Source organism: Anneissia japonica, unplaced genomic scaffold, assembly GCF_011630105.1.
Source record: "Anneissia japonica isolate Jap-2015-1 unplaced genomic scaffold, ASM1163010v1 scaffold287833_len2544123_cov190, whole genome shotgun sequence".
Classification (NCBI taxonomy): Eukaryota; Metazoa; Echinodermata; class Crinoidea; order Comatulida; family Comatulidae; genus Anneissia; species Anneissia japonica.
Genome location: NW_022757233.1, coordinates 1,904,653 through 1,926,079, shown reverse-complemented (window position 1 = coordinate 1,926,079; position 21,427 = coordinate 1,904,653). Strand labels below are relative to the sequence as shown.

Genomic DNA, 21,427 nt, shown 5'->3' with positions numbered 1-21,427 from the left:
GATAAACATAGGTTTTATTAGGCGGCCATTTTGAAATCCAAGATGGCCGCCATAATGACCTCGGATGAGGTGGTTCCTACCAAAAATTGAATGCTATGACCATAAGGAGCATGTAAAAAAAATTTGGTGCTTTTGTCCGGAACGTCCACATCCATCTGCTAAGCTGCCGGACTAGAGTGAGAAGTTACGATCGAGAACTATAATATCGGATACTGTATTCGCACGATAGATGTGCATTAGAAACCGCTATCGAAAACGTACCGAAACCGTACCGTACGGTTCCGTGGAGTGCGAATAGCCGGGTTGTTTGTACTGTACAGTATTAGTTTTCTCCAGTAAACGTCGCAAATAGGGGCCTAGCTGGTATCGATGATACTTAATAGTGTTTATTTTATGATTAGTCAGTTCTTTATATTGACGTTAGCTTTCGAATAAAGGTATTGTCTAGAAATCCTGGCATACTTAGTTGAGGGTCTTAATTTGTGGGGTCTGATATTTCGAGTGGGTCTCATATCTCGTGGTCTTAGGTCTTAGCTGTCGTGGTCTGAGCTTTCTGGACACCCAATGTAAAACATACATTGAGATCCATTCTTACAACAAGTTCAGACACGTTCAACATGACGTCACCGTGTTTTGAATTATCTATTTGACAATTATGACAAAGGGAAATTGATTAAGCTGCTACCTCTTTTGTTCGGAAAGACTAATACAAATATTCTACAGCAAAACGTTGTCATTTATGTTATATCATACCAAAATAAATAAATAAATAAATGGCACATCGACTAAAAAGTAGAGGAACCATTAACACAGATCTGTTTACCTTCACTTTGAAGCCAGTGGTGATGACAGGCATTAATACATATGAAACAATATTATTATAATTTATATTTAGGTTTTAATAAAGAAATGTACAAATTCAACAACCGACAGCGTTTTTACAATACAACAAGTTCAGACACGTTGAACATGACGTCACTGTTTGACTCATTTATATAAGACAATTATGACAAAAGAAAACCCATTACACAATAGCTGGTCCTATTTTGTTCCATAATATTAATACAAAGACCTATCTAATAGGCTGTTGCATTTGATTGATTTTATCGCTGATTTTATTCAGCACGCAATACCAGCGAGAGTCTAACTGTCTTAGTATGTATAGCAAAACTGTGTCATATCATTAAAAAAATAATACAGTAAACTGAATTAATTAATGGACCAATAATCATGATCAACTAAAAACTAGAGAAACCATCACAGCTCTGCAGTGTTTACCTTCAGTTTGAAATCAGTGATGACTTTACTACATATCAAACAATATTGTATAATTCCAATGTAGGATTTAATAAACAAATCTAAAATAAGAGCTACAAAAAAAAAAAAAAAATAATAAATTAAAAAAAATGAAGAAGGTAAAAACACATGTCTCTGGTAAAAACAACAACTTCACAATAGATGGTACTTTTCCCCCTAAAAGACTACTACAGAGAATTGTCTGACCCACTACAGTTGATCAAATTTATTCAGTACGCAATACCAGCGAATATACTCGTCCAAATACGATACAGCGAAACTTTGTCATATCATACAAAAGAAAAAAAATATCCCACAAAGGACTACAAAAAAAAAAAGCAGAGGAACCGTCATATCAGCTCTGTTTACCTTCACTTTGAAGCCAGTGGTGATGACAACATTTTACTATAAAACATTATTCCTATAATTCCAATATATGTTTAAATAAAGAAATCTTAAATAATAATATTATTTAAGATTTCTTTATTTAAACATATATTGGAATTATAGGAATAATGTTTTATATTATAGGGTTTACAAAATTCAACTATTGAAAGAATCAAATGTCACACAACCAACTAAAAAGAAGAAAAAGAAGCAGCATATAGCTCTGCCAAACTAGCACATGAGGACAACATTTACTATAAAACATTATTCCTATAAATCCAATAATAGGTTTTTATATAAAAAAAAATCTACAAAATGTAACAACCGACAGAGTTTTTACAAGGTTCAGACACTTTCAACATAACGTCACTGTTTGGCCTATCTATAAGACATTTATGGCAAAACGACACTGATTACACAATAGATAGTCCTCTTTTGTCCAAGATTTATCTACACATACTGCATTTGATAGATTTTATTCAGAACATAATAAGTTAGGAAATAGTTAAAAGTAGGGTTTTGAATTTAGCTAGGGTTAGGGTACTTAGTTGTAGTTATGTTTGAAATACTGTAATTAGGGTTAAACAGACCTGTTCTAAAAATGGAATAGGGTTGGGTAAAGCACTGTTCTAACAATAAAATAGGGTTAGGGTTAAAAACCTCTACACTAAACGTTGAATCGGTCAAAAGTTAAATACTCTGCTCTAACAATTAAATAGGGTTAAATAACATGCTCAAAAATTGAAAAGGATTAGGGTTAAATACCCCTGTACTAAAAATGGAATCGGGTTGGGTAAAGCACTGCTCTAACCATGCTCAAAAATGTAAAAGGATCAGGGTTTAACACCCCTCCCATACATAAAAATTCTATAGAACTTTATAGACCTTCTATTATAGAGACAAATCAATTTCTACAGAAATTAGTATTTTCTATAAAATTGTTTTATAGAGCAACTAGTTTCTATAGAATTCTATAACATACTATATACACATATTTAATGTAATTTCTGTTTTTAATTTTTTTTTTGTTTCATTCAATATTTTATTGACACATTCGTGTCTGACCAGTATAGTCCTACCAACATGTTTTACATCTTGCATATTCTATAGAAATTCTATAGAATATTCTATACAAATGATATGACAAGTTCTCTATAATATAACTATAAAATTTCTATATTATTCTATAAAAAAATTTAGTCCTGACCTGTATTTTTTTAATGTATTATAACAATTTTATAGGGATTATCTCTATAGGAACATATAAAATCTATATAGAGTATAACATATATGAAATTTCAATATAAATTTATTTATTTATAGTATATTCTGTAGAACTGTATAATATTCTGAACAGTCATTTTAAAAACTGTAACCTTTAATAGTCTATAGGAAATATATATAAAATATATATAAAAATTCTATGGAAACGTTTATAATTTGTAAAATTGTTTCTCTATAGAAAGTATATATAAAACGAATACGAACGCTATGGAAGTGATTATCTGTAAATGAAATATTAAACATTATTTTGAAAATTATATCTATAAAAAAAATTATGTATAGAATGTATATATAAAATCTATTCAAACTCTATGAAAAATTTCTGGAACCGCTAAAACATTGGTAGCCTTATGGAAACTTCCCTAAACTTATCCCTCACCTATTCACTTAACAACAATGCTTTAGGGTTGACAGCAAAATGTTATCAACAGCCTAACCTGTTTACTGTGATAGCCCACCTACCAACCAATTAATGTTAGTGTCGAATTACACAAATCTGATTGGTCACTTCATCAAGTGACCATCAGCTGATTTGAATTGTCACTTCATGTAGAGCCAACAGAAGCGATAGTATTTTGAATTTCTCTCTGGACTTTCATGATGTTAGCCAGTTATAAACATACTCCTTGGAAGTATTTTAGCAGTACTGTATTCATTATCAAGTGGTAAGAGTTGGTTTTGTTTTATTATTTAGTTAGTTTACTACTCTAGCAGACACGTTAGCCTCCTCCTAGGCCTAATAGTAGTGGTAGATGAAGGCTTGAAAATGAAGAGGCCTGGCCTAGCCTAAGGCCTACAGTAGCTGTACCGGTACTAGCCTAGCCGCCGTACGGAGACAGACCGTTGTCTTATAAACGCTGATACACTGAGACGCTGATACACTGAGACGCTGATACACTGGGACGTTGATACGCCGAGACAAAGATGACGTCATTGAAATTCACCGCAAAGTCATAATGCACTGAGTTGAATCGAAAGTGCAGGGTTCTCAAGTACTACGGAACGTCCGTAGTTTAAATACAGAAATTCGGCCCAATTACGGACGTACGGAAATATAGATAAATACTACGGAAATACATATAAACTACGGAATAAGAGACAAATTACAATAGAGCCTATATTTATGGGAAAGCCCCAACATTTCACGATAATTCATAAAGTAAAATCAACGATCCACTCCACGTACGAGTTAAAAATACGTAACAGTCTGCTAGCTCAAACAAAGAGACAGACAGAACTGAGGTTCTCTGTTCTCTCTAGTCCATTGAGGATTATGGCTAGGCCTAGAACCTGGGCCTTTTGTTGGCCTAGCTGTAAGTTAATTACCCCATAGTCTAGCATGCCATAAGAAGAGTGGTAAATTGCATTTGGGCCGTGTCCTCACTAATGTCCATGATGCTTTAATAAAATAATGGGTTTAGGGTTAACCGGGGAGGGGGTGGTGTAAAGAATTGTATCATTATTTGCAGAAAGTTAATGTATTAAATCTAGGCCTACACTATAACATAAGTGGTGATTTTATTTCTCTCGGTAACTACTGTAAGTGAAAACTCAATCCAGTCAACTCAATCATTTTAGTAGGAAAGCATTAATGTTTGTTTGAAGACGTATCTGTGAAGGCCAGAAAATTACCTGACTTACTAAAGGTGAATATAATGTTTTGTTGACGTTTTATTTTTACTGTCCAGTACTATTATTATAAACAACATGCTATACATGATAATGTCGTTTACACGATAGAGTTTAATCAAATTGAATGTGTATATATTAGGCCTATATAGGCCTTAAGGGATATTGAAATTGTAGTGTAGGCTAAGCTGTTTAAAAAACTAAAAAAAAAAAAAATAATAATTTTCTTTTGTTTAAAAAAGAAGTAACTGCTAGTCTGTCATTAGGTACATATATGTTTATTACTCCTATTTTAATACAATAATAAAGGGATGTAATACATTTAATAGCGGTTTCTATAATATGCGCTCTATTTTGTTTTGTTATATCTTTCAGCGAAAGTGAAACTCCGAGAAATGTTAGTACAAGTCACAGTGATTTAGTATTTCAAACTAGATTTGTTCAACGGCATAACTCATACTAATTTAGCTTGGTAGCATCGGACAAGAAAAGGCATGGTAATGGACAATTGCTGCCGCAATATCTCAAAGAATGCTGGTTTATGCACACTTGTAACACAAATGGTTCTTGAATATTGCTTTATATAATAAACTCTTGTAATAGGACTACATTACGAAAAAAAAATGCTTATTTAAACCGGACTGTAAAAGCAAAAGAACTGTAGAATAGCCTTGAATTTGAGGTAGCAGAAAGACATTAGCAAAACGATAATATATAAAGGGGTATGCTAGTAAATGAGACCCTAGGGAAGTAATGTCCCTACCGTATGATGTTTGTTGGTGTTTTAAATTAAAGAAATTATGGTTTGTATATGAGCTCATAGTGTATTTTGTAAGTCTACAGAAGTTGATTAAAGCCATTGTTACCAATTGGAACTGGGACCATTGCAAACCAATTGGAATTGGGGGCCAGTTAAAGTTGAAGAGCAGTTGAATTGTCCAAAAACACACAACACCCACATTTTTTTTAATATAAAATCGTTCAATTTATATACACTTTCTATATACTGTAATTGTATAGAATTTCTATTCGCATATTTAATGTATTTTTATAGGTTTTTTTTCTATAAAATGTTTATAGATTTATAAGTGGTTTTTATAAAATTGTTTATAGATTTTCTATAGTTTTTTTTAAGGTTTTTTTTATATAAAATTTTCATAGACTTTCTGTAGAATTTTAATAGAATTTTCATAGTTTTTTTTATATAATTTTTATAGATTTTTAAGTCTTTTAATATAGTTTTAATATAATTTTTATAGAGTTTTTATAAATTTTTTATAGTTTTTTTTTTTTATATATTTTTAATAGATTTTTAATATAGTTTTAATAGATTTTTAATAGAGTTTTAATAGATTTTTAATATAGTTTTAATAGATTTTTAATAGACTTTATAGTGGGCTTCTATAGTTATTTCTATAGAATTTTCTATAGATTTTCTAAACAATTATGCTATAGACGTTCTATAGTTTTTTTTTGATAGAATTCTATAGAATTTTTTTGTATGGGCTGTACTAAATATTGAATCGGGTTGGGTTAAACACCCCTGTACTAAAAATGGAATAATCGTTTAAACACCCCATTCATAAATGAAATATTGGAATATAATGGAATATATAAGGCAAGTAACAAAATTATATATAGAAATATGATTCACATGCTGTTACTATCCCATTTACCAACAAACCCTTTAAAATGGCATTCAGGCGAGTTGGTGAACCAGGTTTTGCCAGAATCTTATCTCAATAATCCAATTAAACATCAAAGAAGAATACCTCTACTTAAGAGTCATTATCACAGCATGCATCGCTGTTTCTCATTACATTACCATTATAGTATTTAAAAACCATCCTGGAGAATTTTAAAAAGCTGTTGTTAAAATAAATGTGGCATTTTTATTACCTTAGCTATAATTTCAGATAAAAATCATAATAGATATGCTTTTGAATTGTAAAAATCAATGACTTATGTTAGAAGTTACAACATGGTTTTTGATTTAATTAGTCTTCTTATGAACTATTCACAACTAATGAGCTTCACTGTTAATCTTGTTACAAAATTGCCTGAAGCAGTAATTAAAAGAGATAAGAAGAGATCGGCAAAACCTGGTTCAAAAATTGAAAATTTGGTAAATGGTGAAGTTTCCTCATGAAAAAGATAATAGATTAATACGCCAAAAGGAATACTGTACTGGCAAGTCGTATTGCACCATGACCTTATTGAATGAAAAAGTGTTTGGAAAAAGAAAATTGATCAAATCTATGAAATAAAACTCAATTTAATTTTAAGCTTTTACATGCAATTTTAATAACCAACAAAAAATTATTCGAATACAAAATTATAAAATCTCCATTATGTTCACTCTGTGGTGTAACGGAAGATTACCTGCATATGATGTTTGATTGTATACATGTAAATAAATACTGGGGCAAAGTCAAACAATTGTTCGAAAAAATGGATTTTTATTCGATATAAATATGAACGTAGTTGTTAAGGGTATCGACAATATTAATGATAAATACAATGTTGTAAATGAATTTATTACATTAGCCGCTTTCGTTATTTATTCTACAAACATGGCTAAAATCACGTGACAACAATATACAGTTATTAAAACCTATTATACCAATTCTTTTAGCTGAGCTTAAATATAGGAAAAGGTTGCAAAAAAAAAAAGAAGAAAACAAACTGGGGCATCCTTCTCACTATCCTTTTTTATGTGATTTGCCCATGCTGTAGGATCCAAACTACATATTAGAAGGCGTACAATAAACTTCAAACACGGTAGAATATAACACAAGTTTAGCATTTATTCAAACTGGAAATGCCAGATCCCTGGCATCAATAGGCACGCATCGCGTGGAGTAGTAAGCATGACTTCCATCTACCCAATACATCATGTAAAACCTGCACTCATCTTTCTCAGTTAGTCTACAAGAAAAGAGTTAAAAAAAGTGGTGTATGTAGGAGTCTTGAAATGGAGGTGGCAGAATAAGTGTGCCAAGGCTCGATGATTAAGTGAGGGGCGAGGGTAGCTTGCAAAACACGGTGATATGAGATGGTTTTTCACTACTAGAGCTTATTTTTCGTATATGAATTGTTTATTAAACAGATTCAAATAAGTTAATAAGCCTATCGATTAGGTGAAAGCAAAGACAGTCAATTAACATAAAAAAGACTATTACTTGGCAAGTTATACATACCCATCATAATTTATACTGTCCCTGCCACTGGAATCATATGAACATTGTACTGCCAGAATGTCCCCATATTGGATGTCTATGTTGTCATTCGCGATTGGGTAGAATGCCTAAAGTTAACATATAATTAACATATAATTAGAAAGATGTAATAATTTGTTGTTACTATTCCAAACTACGCTATTAGGTGCAGTACATATGTGAATTTCTGAACCTTGATTACAAAACTGAATTAATATTGCTTTCAGGCGTTCATAATAATCTACTTTTCTTTTTTTTTTTTCGTCTTTCGGGCTAAAACAGAGCCATTTATTTCATGTACTAATACATAAGACATTTGTACGTTAATTAGCACATTAAAACATTAAAGTTAATTATTTCAGTAGCTTTACATCCTAATTGGATCAGTCCAACATTTTGATTCCACTATTTTTAGTTGAACCATGGACCTATTAATAAGGTCCATGGTTGAACCAATCATTGCTTTTCTTCTGATTTTTTTTCTTTCTTTCCACCCAAATAAATTTACTTTATGACAGTTCTAACTTTGTTTTTTAGAAAATTTTAATTATTGATATTCATACATACAACAGTTTTGAGATCGCTAGGCTCTTTAAAATATTGTTTTCCCAAAATGATTTTTTGGTACATTTCTAAATACATGTGTAATATTTTTTCAAAACTAAGTAATTTATTGGTTCATTTCAACATAATCTGTGTAGTTTATTGTTTTTCCCATTCCCACATAGCTCTTGCTTTTTTATTAACAGGATTTAAACCAGACATTTTACAGTATTTTTTTTTTTATAAGTGGAAGTGGTTTAGAGCAGCGGGAACGGTTTGGTTTCCCAACCTCAATATCGGGGTTTTAATCCTCGCTGTGCATTTCGCTTGTGTCCTTGAGCAAGGCACTTTATCTACATTGCTTCTCTCCACCGTGGAGTATAAAAAGGTTCAAGTGCAAAAAGCGCGCTGAAATATTACATGCAGCAAACTATGGAAGTTTTCCCATAGGCATCGTTCCAATGACTGGGGTAATAATGTGGAAAAGCGCTCTGAGACTGAGTTGTATGAGAGCGCTATATAAAAACCTACATATTTTTTATTATTATAATCTTACTTACAGATATTCAAGATTGTTTTCATTACTTTTGAATAAAAGGTTATAATCAGCAAGTTGTGCAGTACGAGCTTCACATTGAAAAGTCATGGTAAATTTATACTACTTGATAACAACAACAACAACAACAATAATAATAATAATAATAATAATAATAACAATAATAATAATCATTAAATAAATAAGATTTAATTAACATTATATTAGCGCAGGCGCCTCACGCCTATCTGTACAGGCGGAGTAATATGGTTTAGGTTAGAGGTCATTCTTCGGTTAGAGAGTTTATCCTAGCTACGAGACGCTCTCTGACAATTAATATGGCGCCAGTTCAGACAAGAGGTGGATCTCTCTTAATTTTTTGTTAAATTTATCCCACCTCTACATCTTTTACACCGCCTACTTTATTATTGATTATTGTGAAGTTATTTGGATGCTTTGTTTTTCCCCATATTGGGCGCAGTTTGGGGCAAATTGTTATTGATTACTTGTCGTGAAATAACCGGCCATAGAAACCCCCTATTACCTTTGTCGTTTCTATGTCTGGTTCCATCCTGGCCCCAACCGAGTTCAAAAACCCTATGTCTAATATAATAATAATAATAATATTAATAATAATAATAATAATAATAATAATAATAATATTAATATTAATAATAATAATAATAATAATAATAATAATAATAATAATAATAATAATAATAATAATAATAATAATAATAATATTTAAATTAACACTATTAAAATAGTAATATTTTTATTTTGTAATTTTAAACAAGCATGTGGTTTATGCTACCTCTTGATGCATTTTATAAAATACTATAAATCATCACTCTCATATATTTTTTCTTTCTAACTAAAAATCTTAATTGCTTCGTGCTTCCCTGTGTATTTTCGTTAGTTAGATTCGATGAGGATACATTTAAAAAATGTATTCCACGGCCTTGAAGAACAGATGGTGATAATGAGTTTAGATTTTTCTTGATTGGAACTTCTGTATTATTAAATAAACTTTGTAACAATGGCAGATCATTATAAGATAAATTACCACTATAATGGGTCATTCCGTGTCAAATCAACCAGATTTCAAAAAAGTTCCAGTATGACCCTCTCAGATCTTCTAGATGCGCAAATGCAATTTCCTCAAACTTTTGAAGCTAATAACTCGGGATTGGTAATAGCTATCAAGGTAAAACTTAAACAGCTTATATTCCACCATATTACACAAATATGGCATCAGATTAACTGTTATCCATTATTCCACCATATTACACTAATATGGCATCAGATTAACTGTTATCCCTTCTCTTTTTAAGTTATCAATACAATTAAACAATAAAGCAATATTATTATTATTACCCAGTCAGCAGCAGCTGACTGGGTTCTGTTTCTTAGCAGTTTGTTCCTTCTTTCTTTCTTTACCTAGTCAGCAGCATGCTGACTGGGTTCTGTTTCCTAGCAGTTTCTTCTTTACCCAGTCAGCAGCATGCTGACTAGGTTCTGTTTCCTAGCAGTTTCTTCTTTCTTTCTTTACCAAGTCAGGTTACCCAGTCAGCAGCATGCTGACTGGGTTCTGTTTCCTAGCAGTTTCTTACCCAGTCAGCAGCATGCTGACTGGGTTCTGTTTCCTAGTAGAATGAATAAAATACTTTTTCTATCACAAATAACATAGCACAGTCTTGTCCTGGGTACATATGTATTGGCATAAGGTAGGGTCTTTATGGTGTTCAGCTTTATGGTCAAAGGTCATTAAAGGGTTATTCTTTTGTTCTCTCTAGTAACATTTCAAAATGCTACTAATGGCAAACCATTGGACCAAATTCAATCAAATTTTGTCATTAAGAACCGGCGACACCTCCTACACCCCAGTCTGGGATCAGGGGTCACATAGGGGACATCGGGGTTAAATTTTCAAAATAGCCCAATTGAGCTCAAGTTTACAAGGAATGATCCTTAGGACCTTCTAAACATGAAAAAATACTCTTCACCCCATATGTCAAAGTTCATAGGTCAAAGGTTTAAAATGTTACTAATGGCAAACGATTGAACCGAATTCAATCAAATTTGAACCAGTGACACCTCCTACACCCCTGTCTGGCATCAGTGGTTACATAGGTGTCATCAGGGTCAAATTTTGAAAGTAGCCCAATTGAGCTCGAATTTACCAGGAATGATCCTTAGGACCTTCTAAACATGTAAATCTACTCTTCACCTATAGGCAAAAAATCACAAGGGTCACTATAGTGAAAATTATCAACTATTGCTAGTGACTAACGTTTGGACCAATTGCATTAGACAGACTCCTACCAAACATGGGGTGTTCACAGGTTGAGATTAAAGGTCACAGTGGTTATCTCTTAAAAAATGACTGGGTTCATGTTCCAATGCATAAGGCATGGTCTATAGGGTGTTCAGGGATAAGGGGTCAAAGGTCATTAATGGGTAATGTTTATCTTTTTTCTGGCAACATTTCAAAACGCTACTAGTGCCAAACGGTTGTGCCGATTTCAACCAAACCTGGTCAGTATAATCGGTGACACCTTTCATACATGGGGTCAAAGGTCACATAAGGGTCATTAGGGTAAAAACATTCAAAAAAAGACTTCTTCTGTCACAAATATCATAGCACAGTCTTGTCCTGGCACATATGTATTGCCATAATGTAGGGTCTTATGGTGTTCAGCGATTTACGGTCAAAGGTCATTAAAGAGTTATTCTTTTGTTCTCTCTAGTAACATTTCAAAATGCTACTAATGGCAAACCATTACCAGAATGAATGGTCTTTAGGACCTCCTAAACACGAAAAAATACTCTTCACCCCATATGTCAAAGTTCATAGGTGAAACCTTTAAAATGTTACTAATAGCAAACGATTGAACCGAATTCAATCAAATTTGATCATTAAGAACCAGTGACACCTCCTATACCCCTGTTTGACATCAGTGGATACATAGGGCCATCGGGGTCAAATATTCAAAATAGCCCAATTGAACTCGAAATTACCTGTAATGATCCTTATGACCTTCTAAACATGAAAAACTACTCTTCACCTATAGGTCACAAGGGTCACAATAGTGAAGATTATTAAATACTGTTAGTTACTAACGATTGAACCAATTGCATTAGACAGACTCCTACCAAACATGGGGTGTTCACAGGTTGAGGATAAAGGTCACAGTGCTTATCTCTTAAAAAATGACTGGGTTCATGTTCTAGTAAACATAGTATCTCTAGTTCTTTCTTTCTTTCTGGCAACATTTTAAAAGGCTACTAGTGGCAAACTACTGGACCGATTTAGTTAAAACTTGGTCAGTAGGACCGGTGCCACCTCCCATTTATGTGTTGTTCACAACTTTGGGTTAAAGGTCACATAAGGGGCATTAGGGTAAAAAAAATTAAAAATCGTATAAAATAACGTAGCACAGTCTTGTCCTTTGTACATATACATTGACATAAGGCAGAGTCTATAGAGTGTTCAGGGTAAAGGGGTCAAAGGTCATTATGGGTAATTTTCATCTTTTTTCTGGCAACATTTCAAAACGCTACTAGTGCCAAACGGTTGTGCCGATTTCAACCAAACCTGGTCAGTGTAATCGGTGACACCTCTCATACATGGGGTGTTCACTGCTTGGGGTCAAAGGTCACATAGGGATCATTAGGGTAAAACACTTTCAAAAAAATAAATAAAAGACTTCTTCTGTCACAAATAACATAGCACAGTCTTGTCCTGGGCACATATGTATTGGCATAAGGTAGGGTCATTATGGTGTTCAGCGAATTACGGTCAAAGGTCATTAAAGGGTTATTCTTTTGTTCTCTATAGTGACATTTAAAAATGCTACTAATGGCAAACCATTGGAATAAATTCAATAAAATTTCGTCATTAAGAACCGGTGACACCTCCTACACCCCAGTCTGGGATCAGGGGTCACATAGGTGTCATCGGGGTTAAATTTTCAAAACAGCCCAATTGAGCTCAAATTTACCATGAATGATCCTTAGTACCTTCTAAACACGAAAAAACTCTCTTCACCCCATATGTCAAAGTTCATAGGTCAAAGGTTCAAAATGTTACTAATGGCAAACGAATAAACCATCATTAAGAACCAGTGACACCTCCTACACCCCTTTCTGTCATCAGTGGTTACATAGAGGTCATCATGGTCAAATTTTCAAAATAGCCCAACTGAGCTCGAATTTACCAGGAATGATCATTAGGGCCTCCTAAATATGAAAAACTACTCTTCATCTATAGGTAAAAATTAACAAGGGTCAGTGAAATTTATCAAATATTGCTAGTGACTAACGATTGGACCAGTTACATTACAACATGGGGTGTTCACAGGTTGAGGTTAAAGGTCACAGTGGTTATCTCTTCAAAAATGACTGGATTCATGTTCTATTGAACATAGGATCTGTAGTTCTTTCTTTCTTTCTTTTTGGCAACATTTCAAAAGGCCACTAGTGGCAAACAACTGGACCGATTTAATTAAAACTTGGTCAGTAGGACCGGTGCCACCTCCCATTTATGTGTTGTTCACAACTTGGGGTCAAAGGTCACATAAGGGGCATTAGGGTAAAAAAACCAAAAATCGTATAAAAGACTACTTGTCTCACAAATAACGTAGCAGTGTCTTGTCCTTTGCACATATACATTGGCATAAGGCAGAGTCTATAGAGTGTTCTGGAAAAAGGGGTCAAAGGTCATTATGGGTAATTTTCATCTTTTTTCTGGCAACATTTCAAAACGCTACTAGTACCAAACGGTTGACACCTCTCATACATTGGGTGTTCACTGCTTGTGTGATCAAAGGTCACATGGGGTCATTAGGGTAAAAAACTTCCAAAAAATAAATAAAAGACTTCTTCTGTCACAAATAACATAGCACAGTCTTGTCAAAAAAGCAATTTGAAAAAGGGGTATATTTTTCAATTTGTGACAAAATCAGTGCGTAAATGTGACAAAAATATTTTTTGAATAACGATAATATTAAAAATATACTGTCTAGACCCTTGAAACTTATAATTTTAAAACAACTTTATGTGCTTATTTCAGGCATGCAGTTCATTAAGGGATATAGTGTTCCATTAGTAAAATATGTCCCCCAAAAATGGCCCAAGTGCAAGAATTGTGCAATAAAATTGTGTTACTATTGATTTCAAATGGGCATAATATTATCCGTGTACTGTTTAGAGCCATGAAACCTTTTATTCTAGGACAACTTTTTGTGCTGCTTTCAGTTATGCAGTCTGTTAAAGGGATGCATTGTTTAATTAGTAAGATATTTTGCCCAAAAAATGGCCCAAGCGCAAGAATTGTGCAATAAAATTGTGTTTACTATATTATTGATTTCAAATAAGCATGATATTATCAATGTACTGTCCAGACAGTCATAAAAACCCTTCCATTCTAGGACAACCTTCTGTGCTGATTTCAGTTATGCAGTCTGTTAAAGGGATGCATTGTTTAATTAGTAAGATATTTTGCCTAAAAAATGGCTCAAGTGCAAGAATTGTGCATGAACATTGTGCGACTATATATATTGATATATTTCAAATAATGAGCATAACATTAACAGTGTATTGTTTAAAACCATGAAACATTATATTCCAGTACACATTTGTATGCTTTTTTTTTTATTCATGCAGTCTGTTTTAAGGGACAGAGTGGTTAGTTAGTATGTTATTTTGCACCAAAAAATGGCTCAAGTGCAAGAATTGCATAGTAACATATATTTTAAATATGAGCAAAATATTATCAGTGTACTACTGTCTATAGCTATGAAACCTTTAATTCTAGGAAAACCTTTTGTGCTTATTTCAGTCACGTAGTCTGGTAAGGAACACAGTCTTTAATTAGTAAGATATTGCATAGGCCCTAGTTGTGAAATAACAGTGCTTTTTCACCATTCTCGCACATGAGCCACTTTTAGGGGCCCACTATCTTAATAATTAAACATTGTGTCCCTTACCAGAGTGCATGACTGAAATAAACACAAAAAGTTGTTTTTGAAGTAAAAGTTTCATGGCCCTAGACAGTACAATGTAAAATTTATGCTCATTTCAAATCAATCACTGATATTGTCACAAATTGAAAAATATACCCCTTTGCAAATTGCTTTTTAAACGTGAAGAGATAAAGACACCAAACTGATATTTGAAACATCTGATCATCATATATAAATTAATTAATGGTGCAAGTTTTAACAACAAGCGTACTTGCCTACAGGGTCAAAGGTCACCATGAAAATGAGGCATTTTTGTGTATTTTTTGTCCCGAATGACCTTTTGACCTACGATTACATCATAAAGTGATAATTGAAAAATATATAGTATTAAAAGTATAATTAATTGTGGATGTAAACATTAAAAGTTATGAATGGAAGTTGTTCACTGTGTATTTTTATTGTTTTATTTTTAATATCAATGTACCAGCAAACAACACAAGAGTGATATCTGGCTTTAGCAAAAAAAAAAAAAAAAAAAAAAAAAATTAAAAATTAAAAAAAAAAGCCTCCCTCCCTCATCAGTTTTCCTGCCCAGATAGGGTGATAATAACCTAATAATATTTTTTATAAGGCCTTATCTATCGAATCTACTATATATTTTGATGTTAATTTACCCCAGTTCAAAGGGAAAAGTGAAGAGGCTATAAATTCTAAATATCACACACAAGTGCATCAACTATTTTTGATGTGTCTACATATGCTGCATATAATTATAACTGATATCAATATAAATAACAATAAGAATAACATAATTAACAATTATGAATAGCTGTACAGATGGAATCAGTTGTGTGTTGCAAAACAGTGATTTTAAAATAAATTTTATTCAGTTAAATCCAAGATGAAAACATAATTAAAATTATGATTTCTTTCCAAAGTTGTCATGAGTAGAAACTGCAAATTGGAAAAATTATAACAATAGGAACAAAGAATGATTCATAGTTGCACATTCATAATTATAAACAAAATTAGGTCCTAGTGAAGGCTGCTTTACAGTGGAACTTGCACTTTGGTAATGGCATGGTAATAGTATCAAGAACCTTTGCTGTGTTAATGTGTAATAAATCTTTTTATCACTTACTGTCATGGATTGTTTACACAGTGTAACTAAGAAGGTCACTCACTGTGCAAAAACCTCTATAGAAAGATGTACACGTCACGAAATGAAAGAAAAATTACGCAACCAAATAAGTTAGGGTCTTTACGAAGCAAAATTTTCCTAACGGGGTCCGGTATACCAAAAGTCATGTCATATTCCTGTTCTACAAAAGTTAGTCTAGATATCAATTTTCAGATAATTATCTTTATTCTATTTGAAGATATGGCTAATTGAAAAACTTTACAAATATGTCATAATTGAGAGCTAAAAAGGGGTATGACCCTAAAATTTCAAATGGCCATAACTTCTAAACGACTTGGAATTGGCAAGTCAAATTTTGGGTTTGTTCGTGAGACATGTTGGTGCACATTATATCCGAGTTTCAAGAAAATCTGAGATGGTACCCAGCCATCCCATTTGTTGAGTTGGCACGGAATGACCCAGAAAAATAATGTAAAAAAAAACATGAAAAACAAAAATGAAATCATACTAAAGAAATTAAGTTAAACTAAGAGAACCAACTCGATGTCAGTAAGACTCAAACTATGACTACAGTTAATATTAAGTTTAATTACCCGTTTATTATATTCAAAATGTGTAGAATTACGTTGTAATTTAATATGCATATTTAAATGATATTTGGTCTTTGCTTGGACATTGTTTGAAGAGGATCCAAGCATAGAAATTGAGTGCAGGTCAGAAAAACCCTGTGCAAAACATAGAAATACAGGATAAAAGACGAAACACAACGCCTAATTCTGCACAGAAAAAAGAAACAATAAAAATTATGAAGTAAATTAAAAACCTAACGCGACTTTAGTGAGACTCGAACTATAGCTGCATTGGTAATAGCGAGGGTGACATAACCATTGCGTGTTATGTGAGCCGACCCTGTGTAGGTCAGTTCAATTTTAGTTCGTCTACCTTGAGAGCGAACTTTTCACGGTAATTTTGCGTTTAACCTAGCTACAGCTGATTTAAACGCTCTAGAAAACGCAAATTGCGTTTATATTGTTGAATTACTTGTTTATTAATATTCTTTAAATGGTCCTCATATCCACTGCTACTAATATTTAATCATATCTTCATTGGACCATGACAATCTATTTTTATCCATTGATAGACCTAGGAGTTTTGAAACCCTCAAATCCCCACCCAAATCTGGATCGTCACCAAAATTTAATAATTCTCTCCATGTAACTTGGTTAAAACTTCCAGAAAGTTTTATAGAAAACAGTTATTAGGATATCTGGTCTGGAACATTTCCCTTTAAATTGTCCTCATGTTCACATCCTTCTCTCCAGATCGTCTCTAAAATTTAATCATTTCTTGACAAACAATACTATAAAGTTTCATGTAGATCCATTGATAAGTTTTTCTTTAAGATATTTATGTCTGGGACGGTATCATTATAAATTAACCTTAAATTCACATCTGCATCTGGATCGTCACCAAACATAAATAATTTCTTCCGTGTAACTCGGTTAAACTTTCCCAAAAGTTTCATTCATATCTTGTTTCCCTTTATTGTCCTCACATCCACAACTCACTTCAACTCCGAATTGTAACCCAATTTTTGGAGGCACATCTTTGATATTATGGTATATGCTTCGACAATTGGAAAAGATGTAAGTATGGGAAGTGGTGGAAAATCCCTGATCAAAACGATATGGAAGTAACTAGCCGGTTTTCTTATGTAATATTTTTTAACATTTTTCAATTTTTTGGGAAGATTCTTGGCAAACATGTCTAAACATACTGTATCTAAAAAATTCACTGATTAAGAAAAAATGAGTACCAGTTTATTTATACTCTTCTAGGGCCTCCATTTTGAATTTCAAAATGGCCGCTGCTGAAAATTAGATTTTAACAAAACAAATTGCAATTCCATCATCGTTATTTATTTATATATCATACAATAGTCATTTTATTTTATCTGATATCATATAATGGGATAAGTGATGCATTGGGAAGAAAATAAGAGCACAAAAAATAATCCTCCTCCCAGAAATTTTGCTCCCCCACACATCTCCACTGGAAAAAGTTTTTTTTCAAAGTAACTTAATCACTGAGCACTGACAATTAACCCCACCACCCCGTCCCGGGCCAGTCCCCTCCCCAAACTTCTTTGAAAATTAAATATAGAGATAAAAGAGGAAAGGTATATTCAAATTTAGGCCTAAGACTGTGAGTGCCATTTCCGGCCATCTAGTTGCCATAGCCACAACATTTTTTTCCTCGGTTTCCACAATGTTGGACAGGGGCAGATTTACGGAGGGGAACGTTCCCCCTGTTTTGCCACTGTCGTCTTTTTTGTGTTAACAGTGAAAATACAAAATCGCATACAAATACTAAGTGAAACAGCATGTACTGTACATCAATCATGCCATTACTAGACATATATCTTAATAATAATAATAATAATAATAATAATAATAATAATAATAATAATAATAATAATAATCATTTAGGCCTATATGAAATTGTTTCCCCTCGTTTTAAAAAGTCTATACAAAATATTTTAAAGCCGCTACATTTGAATAATTTGTTGAAAATTTTGTCAAGAATGATCCATTTGACATTTAGAGTTCAAACTAACAGCAGGGTGCAAAACACTGATTTTAGCTGAGTAAAACCATCTCAGCCTTCTTTGACTGAGACAGTTTGTGGTCTTGTGGTGCTGCAGCAGCACTATAGTAGTGGCCTGCCTTTGGTTTGGTTCTGGTGTGTAAAAATGACCTCCTAAAGGACTCCAAATTAGGAGTATATCGGAGTGAAAAGTCTACCAGTTTGCAGTGTTTGTTGAGATTTCCATTACTTGACAGACCTTTCCTTCTTGAGATCACGGTAATAGACAATATAGTAGAAACCACTAACTGAATGGTGTTAACATATCTGCCTAAGTTGATGTTGCACATACTTTCAATAATGGCATTTTGTCCTCAGCAAACTTTAGGAATTGCTTCTTCAACGGGGGAACTGAAAATTAGGTACTACGCTATTTTTGGCATCATACTGGATCATATCCTAAAACTTCTTTAACAAAACAATGCAATGGTTATTAAGACACTGTCTCATGTAAACCCTATTAAGGTTAGCAGGGACTGAATGGGATGAATACTACAACAGTCTGAACATCACCAGCAGTGCTTGTAGCAGGCAGTACTCTGGTACATGTTACACACTGCTCAATGGAGTCACAGTTTTAATTCACAAAAAAAGTTTACCTTGTTCTGAAAAATGATATGAGTTAGGTGCCGATGATAAAACCAGTTAAAAACATTCCACACACTGGTACTGTTCCTGCAAACCTAATTGTATGGACATTTTATCTCAATAAAATGTCCATACAATTAGGCTCGCAAACAAAAACAGTAATCAGGGTAGTTTAAATTTTCCACCTACATGTTTTGAGAAACAGATAATTCCAGTTAACCATTATGCTACAAAAGCTCTGTTACAGCACCCCGAACCAACCAACTTGGATCGTAGACTGATGGTCCAAGCAATTAACTTTGTACATTAGGCTGTTTGTTGACTGCCTTTTCAGTAACCAAGACATTGTAAACTTGGAAAAAAGACTTGAGTTAACCTTAACAGACTTGGTGCAGAATCCCCACTAAATTGAGAGCGTGAAGAGCCATGGAGCAAATCAGCAAATAACATAAATAAGAGGAGGTCCCTGGACGCAGGGTTCCCGGATAGTCAGATTTGCGAGAAAAACTTCAGCTACCCGTATTTCTCGACTGAGACGTCAGTGGGAGCTGTAATTTGTATGGCAAGGAGATTGTGCAACCCTTCATTCGTATTAAGGGAATTTACGCCCATAAACTTTGTAGTTATTATTATTTTGGTTATAATGGAAAATATTCATTTTTTGGTGACGTCACACTCCCATTAGTTAGCATGCATACGTCATAAGCTAGATACGTCACCTTTTCCTGGTAAGGCAAACTTTCCCGGCGGCATGCTTTTTTCATGGATAAACAAACACCACTGCTTTGCACATGGATGCCTTGCCCAAGCCAGGGCTACAAGAGCCGCATTGTTAGCATTACTTAAACAAGGTACCTCTGCAAATGAATTATTCTTGCTTATTTTTTTTCTTATTTTAATTTATTTCTTCCGAAAGTGTACTCTCTATCACATATAATTCCACTGTCTTAGTTAGGCCCAGGCCTAGTCTTATGCCTTATCGTCCCCCGCTACACAGTACATCTTCAGCCCCTCCCCCATACAGTACAGACGTTTGCTAGGTAACAACGTGATTGCATCTTCCTTCCCAGGTGTTCATGTAACATTGACATAATTATTAGCTAACCAGTTGTGTGTATTTCTTTGTGAAAATGAGTACCGAGGCTTACTCATTTTCACAAAGCATTTGCATCCCCTCTTGGAAAGAGGGATTCGAAATAATTGTCTCCATATCTTCGTTAATTGAATTAATCACCGTAATTTAGCTTACACTTATGAATTTAAGGAGCACTTAAAATGTGAAATAATCATTTCACTACCCGACATACTTCGAACTTTATTCATTCATTAGGCCTACATAATAGTTTCATATTGCTGTACATTACTCTCCATAACACAGCATCCCCTAGTTCCGTCACCTCTGGTTTGAAGCTTAAGAGTTTCAGCTGCCAAGGAAGATCTCCAATGATGACAATTGAGTTTTATTACAGCAATTCACATTAACGATGCTGATGTTTCCCATAAACTCAAACATAAAAAAGTAATTACAAAAATGCTCCAGTGATGCCAGATAGATGTACCATTTATCTCTAGAAACTGAAACAGCGTTATCACCTCTCGCATGTAGCTATCTGCTCCATTTATACAATGTAAATTTAGTCAGCTGGTACATAGCAATAATTCACTTATTTTGGGGTGGGGGGGCAACATTTCCGAATTTTTATCACTGATTGAAATGGATTGAAAGTTATAGCCTTTTAGGTTTTTTTTTAGCAGTATGGTAGTCATCAATAATAAATTAGTTTATCTCAAATTATATATCCCTTATATAACTTGTGTATAAAGCACATAAATTTATCTCCATTTATATATATTGTGTATACATACAATACATATATGAATATGCAAGTGTTAAACAGATAAGGGTGATTCATAATGATCTGTCTTATTTGTGGTACACCAAGAACCAGTGGCGGATCCAGGAATTTGAAATAGAGGGGGCCCGGAGAGGGACATTCACAGGTGAAGGGGTCTATACCTCCTTAGCCCCGCCACGATTGGGCTGAGGTAAGAAAATTTATGATTATGGTACCTGTAGATGGCCGGAAATGGCACCCCTAGACTAACAAATTTTAGTCGAATTTTCTTTTTTCATATTTTTCTTTTTAATTTGGCAAATTTAGAGGGACCCGGGCCGGCTGGACCCCCTTGGATC

The 21,427-nt window shown here is 33.5% G+C and overlaps 1 protein-coding gene across 1 annotated transcript in view; it reads right to left on the bottom strand.

Moving 5' to 3' along the window:
- Positions 1–7,406: 7,406 nt before the first annotated feature.
- The window catches only part of LOC117124618 (peptidyl-glycine alpha-amidating monooxygenase B-like), a 26,597-nt gene continuing 12,576 nt past the window's right edge, over positions 7,407–21,427 (bottom strand). The window contains exons 6-7 of the mRNA XM_033270915.1: positions 7,797–7,903; positions 7,407–7,524 (exon numbers count right to left, since the gene is read on the bottom strand). Coding sequence (XP_033126806.1) covers positions 7,407–7,524; positions 7,797–7,903 — 225 coding nt within the window. The remainder of the gene's footprint in view (positions 7,525–7,796; positions 7,904–21,427) is intronic.